Source organism: Danio aesculapii, chromosome 24 (assembly GCF_903798145.1).
Source record: "Danio aesculapii chromosome 24, fDanAes4.1, whole genome shotgun sequence".
Taxonomy (NCBI): domain Eukaryota; kingdom Metazoa; phylum Chordata; class Actinopteri; order Cypriniformes; family Danionidae; genus Danio; species Danio aesculapii.
In genome coordinates this window covers 40550406-40565985 of record NC_079458.1, presented here as the reverse complement: position 1 = coordinate 40565985, position 15580 = coordinate 40550406, and the positions used below count along the sequence as shown (strand labels likewise).

Below are 15580 nucleotides of genomic sequence, written 5' to 3'. Positions count from 1 at the left end.
CATCACATGTCAGTGTGTGTGTTTTTTTTTGTGGTTTCTGAGCATTTTATCTTATTTATCAGAAGCAGTTCATGAGAGTGGACGATTGTCATCCAATCAAATGCCAGTAAGGCTCGGCATGTTGTAATTTAAAAGAAAGGTCATCACTTCACTCCAGACACAGATGTAAGACACATTTACAAAGTTGTTATTAAGATTTATTGATATTTATAGATACTATACAGTAAGTTATAACAGTTAAAACATGTTACAGTTATAACTAACTATAACTATATGTTTATTAAGATGTATTGTTGGTGAATGGATGTGTTTCGGCTGGATTGTGTAGTTTTACATGCACATATTAAAAAGAAGACCTGTTTAAAATGATTTAAGACCTACAACACAATATTTCAGTGAATTTAAGACTTTATAAGACCTAAGATTTAGTTTTTGACATTTAAGACATTTTGTGACTTTTTAAGACCCCCTGTTGGAGAATCCAATCTAATGGAAGTGCCTGGTCTTCAATTTCAATTTAGGGGTCAATGATGTGATGCTATTTTTTCTTGTGAATTTAAATCAGTAAAAATAATGAAAAGAAATGTGTGTGTACCTTGTATTCCTCACGTTGTGGGGACACAAGTACAGCAAAAATGGTCAATTTTGACCTTGTGGGGACTTTCTTACGGTCATGCCATTAATAAGACCGAATGAAGCATTTTGAAAATGTAAAAGTGCAGATTGTTTTCTACGAGTGTTGGGTTTAGGAGTAGGGGGAGAGAATATACAGTCTGTACAGGAGAAACATCAGTACAGCTATGGGAAATACAAGTGTGCTTGTTTATGTGATTTATAAGGACATGGATGTGTATAACAGTATGGGCATGACCTAGGTATTACAATGTTGAGGTGGTTTATGAGGGCATGCCTTGTGTCCTCATAATTTTAACTTTAAAAGCATACTTACAGTTTTTTCATTCACTCATGCATATATTTATTCATTCATTTTCCTTCAGCTTAGTCTATCTCAGAGGCTGCCACAGCGGAATGAACCACCAACTAATCAAGCATTTGGTTAATGCAGTGGATAAAACACATTACACCTATAGAGAGTCCTCATAAATCACAAAATAAAAACCTGTGTGAGTGTGTGCGTGTGTGTGTGTGTGCATGTTTACTAAATAACTAAATAAATGCAAAATAATAAGAAGCTCTAACCTTGACTTTTGGGTGACACTATGGCTCAGTGGTTAGCACTGTCACCTCACAGCAAGAAGGTCGCTGATTCGAGTCTCAGCTAAGTCAGTTGGCATTTCTGTGTGGAGTTTACATGTTCTCCCTGTGTTGGTGTGGGTTTCCTCCGGGTGCTCCGGTTTCCCCCACAGTCCAAACACATGCTCTACAGAGGAACTGGGTAAGCTAAATTGGCTGTAGTGTGCGAATGAGTGTGTATGGGTGTTTCCCAGTACTGGGTTGCATCTGGAAGGGCATCCACTGTATAAAACACATGCTAGATAAGTTGGTGGTTCAAGCCAAAGGAAAATGAATGAATAAATGAACTTTTTATAACAGTTGATGTGTAAGCTCAAATATATTCAAGGTAATTATTTATTTTGCTTTTACTGTGAAGGTTATGTCACATTTTTTTTAAGTAGTTACATCTAGACTTTGAAATAAAAAAAATTATACATGAAAAATACTAGGAACATGCATTTTAAAGTACATATTAAAACTTTTATTAGCCTTTTTCTTTGTCTTGTAGAACCACTGAAAGCAAGTCTTCCTAAGTTGATTTTTAAAATGAGTTGGAGTTGTGTTCAGGGAAAGCAAGAGAGTTTCAAAAGCGTTCTCTCTATATATAAGCCCAGAGGCGGGATGCAGATAGAATAGATTCTCCTCAGCGTCAGCTATTCTTACTTCAAGGTGAACTAACACCTTTATGTTCATTTCTCCATTTCACCGCTGCTAAAATAAAGTGCATTGAAATTCACCGTGTTGCTTATCATCATCTGACAGTATCAACCGAAAACAGACCTTCCAAACACCTCCAGCTTTTCTCTCCACATCCCAAAAACAACAATCAAGGAATAAATGATCCGCCGCAGAACGAAAGGTAAAAATAACAGCTTAATTCTTCCGCCGTGCTAAAATGAGACTGTGCTGTTTGGATTATGGAAGAAACTGACAAGCAAAGTGCTTTTAAACAGGATTACTAGCGAATGCTGTGAGATGCGCTAATCTCATGGCGGGTTGCGGTGTCACATTCGGAGTACTCCATCTTTCCTCTTTCCACTCGCTTTTAATTTGCAATATTGCTGTTTCCCAGCATAGAAGGCTTGTCATCGCTGCAAAAGAGCAGCCATTTTGCAAGGATAATTGGCCTCTTTTTCATTGGCGGCCCGAGGGAAAGCGCTTCTCTTTGATTCATTTAAAGCCAAAGGCGCTGACCGCCGCAACCGGGCCCAAATCAAGAGGAAAAACAACAAACAAAAGGCTTAGATCTCTTTCGTCCAACAGCCAAAACACATGCTTCCACAACCAACAGATTTCCAGCACAACAACAAAGAGTTTCTCAAGATGGATGACAGCGAGCAAAGAGAAGATGCTTCTTATACGTGCCAAAAACACTGAAAGTGTAAGGATGTAAACTAGACAGACTAAATCAGCTGCTCAAATATTATTTAAAATATACTCAGGCATTGTTTTGAGCGCAGCTTATAAGGACAGGACAACTAAACTAAACTAGAACCTTTTTTTTTGTTCATTATTATTATTAGGGATGGCAATATCTGATCACGTGATCATAAATCGGGCCCGATCATGCAGTTTCAGACTCGATCAGAATCGGATGCTACCTCCCGATCAGGACTCGAATATATATGTAGATATTCTCATTATTTTTGAACACATCTATAGTTATGCGGTGGCACAGAGTTATACCTCTTTCTTGACCTCACACAGAAACAACAGGGCGTGCGGCATGACATCACTTTGTTGCAGAGATGCTATTGGTTAAATGCCGGAAAAGTAGTACCAAGTCCTTTCCAGAAGGAATGGCATAATGGATTCTATCCTATCTGTACTTTTCGACGTTCACCACTCCATCAATTCAGACAATGTTGCTAACAACACTGGTAGAAATGCAGCTCAAACCTTGTCTTTCACCCAATTGAACCAAAATAATTTAAACTCTAACTTTACTCCAACCCTAACAAACCATACATCAGCTGAAAGATCATTCATTCACCCTGTATAAATCTCAATTAAAAATGACCAAAAAATTTACACTTATCACTGGTTTTCTTGTAAAGGATTACATATATCATACATGCATATTTATATATATACAGACATCTTGGCTAAAACAAGATCTATAAATGATCTAAGATCTGAAATGATCTATATTTGGGCCTAATCAAGCAGTCCTACTCTAAATGAGTCCAATATCAGCTGATAAATGTCAGTGGCCAATACAATTGGTGCAGTCCTAATCCAAACCTTGACTATAAGATCTAATTAGGTTTGCCAAGTAAGTTGAGAAAGTCCCAACTCTGTCCTTTAAAATCAAGTTCTTTATATTGCTTTAAAGTGTTGTTCAAATGACACAGTGGTAGAAACTCACCTTTCGCTCTAGACTGTTGGTTCCACTGGTGGGGTTGGTCTTCAGAAAGCCTGCAGTGGTGGACCAGCGTGTGCGGTTATTACGGGACGGTTCCTCCGGCTGGAGCTGGGCTTCGGGAAGGCCGGCTAGAGCTGGATCACTGCTACGGCGCACATGCAAAGGCATGTCTGAAACTAAGACGAGGAAAAAATACATGTTAACAGCACATCCTTAAGCATCAGTCTTAAGCAAAGCACAATACACAGCTATTCTTAGTTATTGCAATGATCAGATCACTTCAGTGAAAATCTATTATACACCACCTTCTTCAAGTGTACATCATATATGTCATGCTTGTGCTCTCTCCACAAACACACAGAAATAGAGGTAGTCAAAAATGTATATATTACAACAATATATTTACAAATGCTTAAAATAGGAACGTAGGAACACATGATGAGGATGTAGATGATTCTAACAAGAAGGTTGACAATACAAGTCCGGACAAATAACTAAACTCAGGGGTATAAATCCACAGTTTATCAGCGGCTGTTGTATGAAACTGAAGGGCTTAATTTTGTGAACACAACCATCCTGGTGGTACTTTATCCAACTTATTACATGGCTACTTGCCATAAAACATGAAAATTAAACACACAAAGTTGTTGTGAGCACTAATAGTTTATTAAAATTTTTATTAAATGCAAAGCTGACAGAAATGAAAACAGCTGAATGGAGCATACACTAACTTGTTCATTTTTCAGCCACAAGATGGCGCCAAACAGTCAAAAACGCAAAGCTGACAGAAACAAAAACAGCTGAATGGAGCATGCACCAACTTGTTAACTATTCAGTCACAATATGGCGCCAAACAATCAAAAACGCAAAGCTGACAGAAATGAAAACAGCTTAATGGAGCATACACTAACTTATTCATTTTTCAGCCACAAGATGGTGCCAAACAGTCAAAAACGCAAAGCTGACAGAAATGAAAACAGCTGAATGGAGCATGCACCAACTAGTTTATTATACAGCCACAAGATGGTGCCAAACAGCCAAAAATGCAAAGCTGACAAATATGAAAACAGCTGAATGGAGCATACACTAACTTGTTCATTATTTAGCCACAAGATGGCGCCAAACAGTCAAAAACACAAAGCTGCCAGAAACAAAAACAGCTGAATGAAGCATACACTAACTTGTTCATTATTCAGCCACAATATGGCGCAAAACAGTCGAAAAAGCAAAGCTGACAGAAACGAAAACAGCTGAATGGAGCATGCACCAACTAGTAAACTATTCAGTCACAAGACAAATCAAAATGTAGTGTAACAAACAAGCAGATACATGTGAATGTGGATGTAAGTATATGGATGTGAACGTTTTTTCTGACAGTAGGGAGATTTGAAGGTTCTGGATGAGCCTGTGTTATTTAGCAATTGTTATCTGGGAATAACATATCTTAGAATTTTGTCTACTGCCCAATCAGAATCATGTATTTCAGACACCGTATAAATACTGTCCCACCTATGCTCAACGCATTAACTTTTCTGATTTTAATCTAATAATAGGCACCTTTTGCAAAGCTGCTTTGGAAAAATAATGAATATGAAAAGCTCTACACAAATACACTTGGATTGAACTGAACTGAATCACACTCCAAAACTGCAGCATCTTCACTGTGGCTTGTCTAGAGATAAAAAAAACAACACTGGCTCGGTTTCCTCCATTTCCTACTGAAAGGCCTGACAAAAAGTGTGACAGGGACCCAGTAGAACATTTCTGTCAGACACAAAGCCAGTTCCTCTGAGACTTGAGAAGAAAGGCGGTGGCAATAGGGCCATTTAGCTGGGCTTGTTCGCTGACACTGGCGCGCGGCTCAGGCTTTAGAGAGAGACGGAGACTGGAGACAGAGGCTGATGTTTGCCTCTAATGGTTTTGAACTGCAGGGCAGGTGTGGGGATTAGTCAGATACTGCTGCACTATTCCTGGCTGGATTTCAGGATTCTCTGATCGGGTACCAAGTAGACCACTTTATAAGCATGCTTTTTTGGGAACAGCCTATTTATATTTAACACTATGGGGTCTGAGGGGGTTTGGGGCACTGAAGATATGTTGGCAGGGCCTGACAGTTTCTTATAATATATTAAATGCTAAAGTCTGATGACACTGTATTGATCACGAACTGAGCTACAATATAATACGAGCAGCATGCATGTACTCTTTGATGTTGTATATTTGAGAAGAAATAGGCAAATACATGAATGAACTTTCATCCCATTATACTATTGCATGTTAAGATCTGGTTTCTTTAAAAGGTATTGATCTTCACTGCCTGATTGATATACAATATAAAGTGGGTGTCAGACTGGACAAAAATTCCATTGGTCTGCGTAGGTAGGTGAGTTTCTGTGCTCACCTTCTGCTCCTGTCGGCAATTGCGTTTAAATGGTATTTCATCTCGTGTTACACTTGAACAACTAAATGACTGCTTACATCTACATAAATTATCCCTTCTGATCACTTGGGATGATGTAGAGCTAGTAGGAAGGGGCTATCAGTCATTTAGAGTGGGGAATACAGTTTTTGGGGCAGGGCTATCAGTCCTTTAGGGCGGCGCAATCAATCTCTTAGGGTGCAACTATCAGTGTTTTAGGGTGGGGCAATCAATCCCTTTGGGTGGTACTATCAGTGTTTTAGGGTGGGGCAATGAGTGTTTTAGGGTGGGGCAATCAGTCATTTAGAGTAGGGAATACAGAGTTTTGGGGGCAGGGCTATCAGTCCTTTAGGGCGGCGCAATCAATCCCTTAGGGTGCAACTATCAGTGTTTTAGGGTGGGGCAATCAATCCCTTATGGTGGTACTATCAGTGTTTTAGGGTGGGGCAATGAATGTTTTAGGGTGGGGCTATCAGTCATTTAGAGTAGGGAAAACAGAGTTTTTGGGGCAGGGCTATCAGTCCTTTAGGGCGGCGCAATCAATCCCTTAGGGTGCAACTATCAGTGTTTTAGGGTGGGCAATCAATCCCTTAGGGTGGTACTATCAGTGTTTTAGGGTGGGGCAATGAGTGTTTTAGGGTGGGGCTATCAGTCATTTAGAGTAAGGAATACAGTGTTTTTGGGGCAGGGCTATAAGTCCTTTAGGGCGGCGCAATCAATCCCTTAGGGTGCAACTATCAGTGTTTTAGGGTGGGGCAATCAATCCCTTAGGGTGGTACTATCAGTGTTTTAGGGTGGGGCTATCATTCATTTAGGGCAATACTATCAGTCCTTTAGGGTGGGGCAATCAGTCCTTAGGGTGGGAACTATCAGACCTTTAGGGTGGGATTATCAGTGCTTTAGGGTGGAGTTGTCAGTTCTTTAGGGTGGGGCTATCAGTATGTCTCATTTCTGCTCTGCTTTCATCCATTTTTCAATCTTTTTTTTTTCACTTGGTTGACAACTACCATCTTCCAACAAGCCAATCAATTCCCAAAAGATGAAATCATACACCGGCCGACTTTTTTCTCATTTCAGAACTATTTTAAGTGGATGTACGTCACAATAGCGGGAAAAAAGACAATCTTAACTTACGTTTCATGGCAACTTTAAAAATAAGAACGGTCAAGACAGGTAAGGGTCAAAACTGGAGCAGACAAGGGTAACAAGGGTAGACCGAAACATAATACAAATACACAGGCAGTACAAAATCCCAAAACATGGGAAAGTCCCAAGATCAAAAACAATATAAGGCGACAAATGAGAAACAAGGGAACAGGAAAATGCTCAGAAATTATAGTAACAGCTAGACTCTGTGTGTCTGTGAGTGTTTTAAAGGAACACTCCACTTTAAGTTTAGTTAAAGAGTTGAGTTTTACCATTTTTAATCCATTCAGCCATTCAGCTATTCAAAGCTTGACACTTCTATAGATCATGTACTAAGACCAACAGAAAATGAAAAGTTTTTATGTTTAGGCCGATATACATAGGAACTGTATTCTCAATCTGGCGTAATAATCAAGGAACTTTGCTACTTTGTACTTAAACCTTTATAAAATAAAACCCAATATAAATGATTTATTCAAACCAACAAATAATCCCCTAAATCCAGAGAATTGTCAAGTGGTCCCTTATGTATTATTATTATTATTATTATTATTATTATTATTATTATTATTATTATTATTATTATTATTATTAATATTCAACAGCATTATGTTTCATAGAAAGTGCTCCATTTTATGAATGCCAAACAAGATCTAAAAGCAGTCCAGAGTCAAACAGCCCCTTATAGAACCATATTAAACCTGCGGGTAAAAGTAAACACCCCCCGAAGGCCTTCAGTTTCTCTGACAGGGCAGATTTCCTCCATTGCTCAGCTTCAGGCAGAGTAAAAGTAAAGTGTTGTCTTGTTGTCTGCAGTGTCGACAGGCAGATTCACTGTTAGTGTCTCTCCTGGCAGAAGCTCTGAGCGTCTGAAACTCTCAGTTCTCGGTTTTATGACTCGCTTACAGTGTATTCGGTACATCCATAATTATGCAAATACCCCTGCAACCACCTGTCATCCCTCGACGACGTCCTGCTGCAGCATATGCCCATATTGCGCCAACCATCTGATTCCCGGCGCATGCATATGCAGCTCACAGGAAAGCCGAATTTACAGACGCAATCCCAATGAAAGCACAACCGTGAAATCCGAGGTATGTCTGAGAAACACCCAGCAGGCCGAGGGAGACCTTATTATTCAATTACAATCTGAACTCAATAATGATTTTTAGTACACTTCCTTTCATCAATGGTCAGTTCACATTGGGTTCATGTCCGTAATGACGAGGAGGAGTAACTCTATAACTATAACCTATGTCTGGGAGTACGCTAGGTAATTAGCTTAAGGCTCAAAACGCACAGAGATGGTCTTGAGAACAAAAAATAAGGGATCAAATGACATCCAAACATGCTGGTTCAGCTTCGGTGAAATTACATTATATGTTACTAACGTCAAACAAGTAATAACAAGAAGTGACATGCGGTTTGCAGATAATGGGGGAGCTAACTAATGGGGCTTTCAGGGAATAACAGAGTAAAGCGAAAACAGTGTTTTAGCGAATGCAACTCGGATCTGATCAGCCATGTCTAAAAGTATAATAGTAATACCCTAAAATCTGTGCGGAAGTACAAGGGAAGCCAAAAATATGTCTATTAGGGGAAAATGGCGGGAAACACTGCAGCCAACACATGCATCATTTTTAAATCATGTCTGAGGAAATTCGGCGTAATAATCAAGAAACTTTGCTGTCATACTCAAACTTTTATAAAATATGTAATAGAAAGATCACATCTGATCAGCCATGTCTAAAAGTATAATAATAATGCAGAAAAATCTGTGCTGAAGTAGAAGGAAAGCCAAAAATATGTCTGAGGTAACTATTAGGGGAAAATGGCGGGAAAATCACTGCAGCCTTTAACAAATATGTTAAATGATGATGAAAATGAAGGAATCCATGTGGAACTTCTCAACAATCCTTCATGTCTTTTTAGCCTAAGTCTTATGTAGATACATGATGTACTAAGACCAACAGAAAATGAAGAGTTGTTTTTTCCTAGGCCGATATGGACAGAAACTATACTTTCAACCTGGGGTTATAATCAAGGAACTTTGCTGCTTTACTTAAACTTTTATAAAGTGTATAATAGATAGATCAAATCTGATCAGCAACGTCTAAACGTATAATAATACACAAAAATCTGTGCTGAAAAGAAGCCAAAAACATGTCTGAGGACACTATTAGGGGAAAATGGCGGGAAAAATCACTGCAGCCTTCAACACATACATCCTTTTTAAATCATGTCTGAGGAAATATGGCGTAATAGTCAAGGAACGTTGCTATCAAACTCCAACCTTTATTAAATATGTAATAGAAAGATCACATCTGATCAGCAATGTCTAAAAGTATAATAATACTGCAGAAAAATCTGTGCTGAAGTACAAGGAAAGCCAAAAATACATCTGAGGAAACTATTAGGGGGAAATGGCGGGAAAATCACTGCAGCCTTTAACAAACATGTTAAATGATGATGAAAATGAAGGAATTCATGTGGAACTTCTCAACAATCCTTCATGTCTTTTTAGCCTAAGTCTTTTGTAGATACATGATGTACCAAGACAAACAGAAAATGAAGAGTTGTTTTTTCCTAGGCCGATATGGACAGAAACTATACTTTCAACCTGGGGTTATAATCAAGGAACTTTGCTGCTTTACTTAAACTTTTATAAAGTGTATAATAGATAGATCAAATCTGATCAGCAACGTCTAAAAGTATAATAATACACAAAAATCTGTGCTGAAAAGAAGCCAAAAACATGTCTGAGGACACCATTAGGGGAAAATGGCGGGAAAAAAAATCACTGCAGCCTTCAACACATACATCCTTTTTAAATCATGTCTGAGGAAATACGGCGTAATAGTCAAGGAACTTTGCTATCGAACTCAAACTTATATAAAATATATAATAGAAAGATCACATCTGATCAGCAATGTCTAAAAGTATAATAATAATGCAGAAAAATCTGTGCTGAAGTACAAGGAAAGCCAAAAATACATCTGAGGAAACTATTAGGGGGAAATGGCGGGAAAATCACTGCAGGTTTTAACAAATATGTTAAATGATGATGAAAATGAAGGAATCCATGTGGAACTTCTCAACAATCCTTCATGTCTTTTTGGCATCAGACAGTTTGTAATTTCACCGCATGTGGAATTTAAGAAACAGATTCCTCTGAAATGACTAAAGGAGCAGGTGGTTTCTCATCTGATGGATGCGTTCATCTCCTTATTTAATCTTATTATTCTAATCACAAAATATTTGAGGAGAATCAAACCACCTGCAGCATGATGAATGATTATACTAATTTGCTCAAAGCAGGTAAATACACATTTTTCATTATTAAGCAACTGTAACTCATAACTGTGACTCCATTCACAATTCCAGTGGATATATACGCTCTGAAATAGCATATAATGTTATTTAATGCATACATTTGGGAAGTAAGAAACACTTTGCTAATCCTTTAAGACTCACAAAACACAATTTTTTCATTCATTCATTCAATTATTTATTTTCCTTATTATTTTTAAGAAGACGTAAGTATTTAAATGAAAAGGTACATTTTTAATAAACAAGTAATTAGCATTTTTTAGTCCAAAATACTTAATGTAAAGGTATTTATTAATTAAGCATATTAGGGTATTAGTATGGCTTATATTTTTTTAAATATAAGAGACCTTTCTAATATGCACAGCTCAGTTTTGGAACTGAATTTAGTTAAACTTATACAATATGTACCTGTACCTGTTGTCAAACCCCTAATATCTGTTGATACTGCTGCTAAACAGACATTTAACTGACTATAAGAAACTTTGCAAGTACATGTCAACTTACACTAACCCAAACCCCAACCTTAACCTAACAGTCTGAATTATTAGCCCCCCTCTATTCTCTTTTTTTTATTATTATTTCCAAATGATGTTGAACAGAGCAAGGAAATTTTCACAGTATTTCCTATAATATTTTTTCTTCTGGAAAAAAGTCTTATTTGTTTTATTTCAGCTTGAATGAAAGCAGTTTGAAAATTTTTAAAAACCATTTTAAGGTCAAAATTATATATTATTAGCCCCTTTAAGCTATTTTTTTCACTAGTATTTTTTAGTTCAATAGAATAGTTTCAACCATCGTTATACAATATATATTTTTTTCAATAGTCTACAGAACAAACCATCGTTATACAATAACTTGCCTAATTACCCTAACCTGCCTAGTTAACCTTATTAACCTAGTTAAGCCTTTAAATGTCACTTTAAGCTGTGTAGAAGTGTCTGGAAAAATATCTAGTAAAACATTATTTACTGTCATCATGACAAAGATAAAATAAATCAGTTATTAGAGATGAGTTATTAAAACTATTATGATTAGAAATGTGTTGGAAAAAAACCTGCTCTCCGTTAAACAGAAATTGGAGGAAAAATAAACAGGGGGGCTAATAATTCTGAATTCTGACTAATCATGCTGACAACTGTATATGTGTGAGTATATATATATATATATATAAAATTTTTAAAATTTGTTTAATTGTTTTATATGTATTTATTTAGCAATGTACAGTTCATGTGTAATGTAAAACTTGCATTTATTTACTTATTTACATATTTTTTACTTATTTACTTATTTACTTATTTATTTACTTATTTAATTATGTATTAATTTACTTTTTTACTTATTTATTTAATTATTTACTTATTTATTAATTTAGTTATGTATTTACTTATTTACTTATTTTTTACTTATTTACTTATTTACTTATTTAATTATGTATTCATTTACTTTTTTACTTATTTATTTAATTATTTATTAATTTAGTTATGTGTTTACTCATTTACTTATTTGTTTATTTACTTATTTACCTGTTTACTTATTTATTAATTTAATTATGTATTTACTCATTTGTTTATTTACTTATTTACTTGTTTACTTATTTACTTGTTTACTTATTTATAAATTTAGTTATGTATTTATTTATTTACTTATTTGCTTATTTATTTATTTACGTATTTATTAATTAATTTATTTACTTATTTATTAATTTAGTTATTTATTTACTTATTTATTTATTTATTTACTTATTTATTTACTTATCTACTTATTTAAATATGTATTTATTTACTTTTTTTACTTATTTATTAATTTAATTATGTATTTACTTATTTGTTTATTTACTTATTTACTTGTGTACTTATTTATTTACTTATTTACTTATATTTACTTACATACCTATATACGCACATACAGTTGAATTCAAAATTATCAGCCCTTATTTTAATTGTAATTCATTCTTAATTTTAATTTTGTTAAAATTTTAAGGATCTTTTTACAGTATTTCCTATAATTTTGTTTATTCTGGAGAAAGTCATATTTCATCCAGTTTGGCTGGAATAAAAGCAGCAATTTTAAGGTAATTTTAAAGTATTGTTAGCCCCTAAAGTTTTTTTTCTGATATAAATAAACAAACAAAATAAAATAATAATAAAATAAAATAAATAGATAAATAAAGAATATATATATAAATAATTCTATTTGCAAATAAATAGAAATAAATACAATAAATGCATGGTAAAACAAGGTAACATGATTTATGTATGTATAAAATAACATTTATAAAAATAACTACGCATTTATAAAATAGCGATGATTCTTATCAGTCAAAAAGCAGATGAGCCAACAACTCCAGCATCCGCTTTCTCATGGGAAGGAAATCACATGAGTTTACAACATCTCCAATATTTTAATATAAGAACATTTCTGCATATTTTTAAAGTGAAACACAAGGCAGGCATGGATTGCGGCGAGCATGTGATACCGCTCGGACAATATTGCTTTTGTTGAACAGTCCATCTGGAAAGTACACATAGAGGACACACACACGACCCCGTTTTCATCCTGTTCTCCCACTCCAGCCAATATGGGCTCCTAATGTGTGATCGGATTAACTTTCCTCGGGCCAGAAATTGGCTTCCCCTGCGTTTAATAACCAAGACGAGCACTTAAAGGCCTGTAGCCATCGATCTCAGGTGTGTTAGGGTTCTGGCCGGACCCTCTAATGAGACCGAGGACCAATTTCAGCTCTCCATGGAGGATTATGGGAAACGCAGACCCACAAACAAGCTCCACACCAAAGATGGGAGTTCAGGTCACCAGGGACGACTCTCAGACTTCATATTTGCATCTCTAATCCATCGACGCTCACTGAGGGCCGCGTGTCCGAGATTTGAGGATTAATCCCTAATTATAGAGGGGGAACTCAGCAGAATCTCTGTATGATACACAGTCATGAGTCTTAGTGCCAGCTACACTGCAAAAAAAAGATGCTTTTGTCTTGTTTCTAGTTCAATTAGCAAAACAAATCTGTAATCAAGAAGCATTTTCTAGACAAGCAAAACATATTTTCTTATTTTCAGAAATAAGGACTCCAAATTAAGTGAGTTTTTTCTTAAAACACGCTCAATAATCTGCCAATGGGGTGAACAAAATAATCTTGTTTTTCCTTTTGACATAGGATTATCTTTCTTACCCTATTGTCAGATTATTTAGCTTGTTTTATGAAAAACTCACTTCATTTTGACTCATTATTCCTTAAAACGAGACAGTATGTTTTGCTTGTCTAGAAAATGCTTCCTGATTTAAGAATTTGTAGATATTTGGCAGGATTAAACAAGACGATTAGACAGTGATTGCTCCATATTTCACATTCCTGTACTGAGAGGTCATGTTTTGATTCTCTATTGAACTTTGGAAAGCAGCATCAAGCAAAACATGATGCACGAGCTTGCGTTTCTGGATTTTCACATGTATATGAATGGAAGTCTATAGGGCAAAGAGTGTAACCGCGTCTACACTACACTGAAAACTGATGCAAACAATTTATTTGTGTTGAATTAAAACAAACAAATAAAATTTAATAATGTTCAACTTAATTTATTTGTTTAAATTCAGCCCAAATAAATTGTTTACAACCACTTAACGTAAAAAAACTGAGTAAATCCAAGAAATCATCTTTGAATAATGTTTTTCAGTGTACCAAAACTGAAGTGGTCATTTCGTTGAGGAGTCATTTTTATTATAGTTTCGGTCAATTACATCAAGCAAACATGCAAAATACTCTGCCAGTAGGTTAAGTCAATTAATCATGTTTTTTATTTTGACGTAAGATTATTTTGCTTTCTCTATTAGCAGATTATAATAAAAATCTAGCTTAAGTTTGACATATTATTTCCTAAAACAAGACAGTATGTTCTGCTCGTCTAGAAAATGCTTCCTGGTTTAAATATTTGTAGATATTTGGCGGGATTAAACATGACGAATACACATAGATAATGCAAGTGTTTGCTCCATATCTGAAATTTGTGTACTGAGAGGTCACGTTTTGATTCCCTATTGAACTTTGGAGAGCAGCTTCATGCGAAACATGATGCATGAGCTTGCTTTTCTGGATTTTCACATGCATATGAATAGTAGTCTAAGGGACAAAAAATGTGACCGCGTCTACACTACCAAAACTGAAGTGGTAATTTCGTTGAGGAGTCATTTTTATTATAGTTTCGGTAAATAACATCAAGCAAACATGCAAAATACTCTGGCAGTAGGTTAAGTCAATTAATCATGTTTTTTTTCTGTCGATATAAAAATATTAAGCTTTCCCTATTAGCAGATTATATTAAGTTTGACATATTATTTCCTAAAACAAGACAGTATGTTCTGTATTGTCTAGAAAATGCTTCCTGGTTTAAATATTTGTAGATATTTGGCAGGATTAAACAAGACGAATACACATAGATAAAGCAAGCGATTGCTCCATATCTGAAATTTCTGTACTGAGAGGTCATGTTTTGATTCCCTATTGAACTTTGGAGAGCAGCTTCATGCGAAACATGATGCACGAGCTTGCGTTTCTGGATTTTCACATGCATATAAATAGAAGTCTATAGGGCAAAGAGTGTGACCGCGTCTACACTACCAAAACTGAAGTGGTCATTTCATTGAGGAGTCATTTTTATTATAGTTTCGGTTAATTACATCAAGCAAAGATGCAAAATACTCTGCCAGTAGGTTAAGTCAATTAATCATGTTTTTCCTTTTGACATAAGATTATTTTGCTTTCCCTATTAGCAGATTATATTAAAAAATCTAGCTTAAGTTTGACATATTATCTCCATAAACAAGACAGTATGTTCTGCTCATCTAGAAAATGCTTCCTGATTTAAGTATTTGTAGATATTTGGCGGGATTAAACAAGACGATTAGACATTGATAAAGCAAGTGATTGCTCCATATTTCACATTTCTGTACTGAGAGGTCACGTTTTGATTCTCTATTGAACTTTGGAAAGCAGCATCAAGCGAAACATGATGCACGAGCTTGCTTTGCTGGATTTTCACATGCATATGGATAGAAGTCTAAGGGGCAGAGAG

At 35.7% G+C, this 15580-nt stretch overlaps 1 protein-coding gene across 4 annotated transcripts in view; it reads right to left on the bottom strand.

Annotated features, from left to right (window-relative positions):
- pard3aa (par-3 family cell polarity regulator alpha, a) overlaps positions 1–15580 on the bottom strand; it is a 708633-nt gene that overhangs the window by 438520 nt on the left and 254533 nt on the right. For 2 of the 4 annotated variants that reach the window (XM_056450319.1, XM_056450321.1), the window contains exon 4: positions 3605–3777. In XM_056450319.1, coding sequence (XP_056306294.1) covers positions 3605–3777 — 173 coding nt within the window. The remainder of the gene's footprint in view (positions 1–3604; positions 3778–15580) is intronic. The other 2 variants (XM_056450320.1, XM_056450322.1) reach the window with 1 other exon arrangement.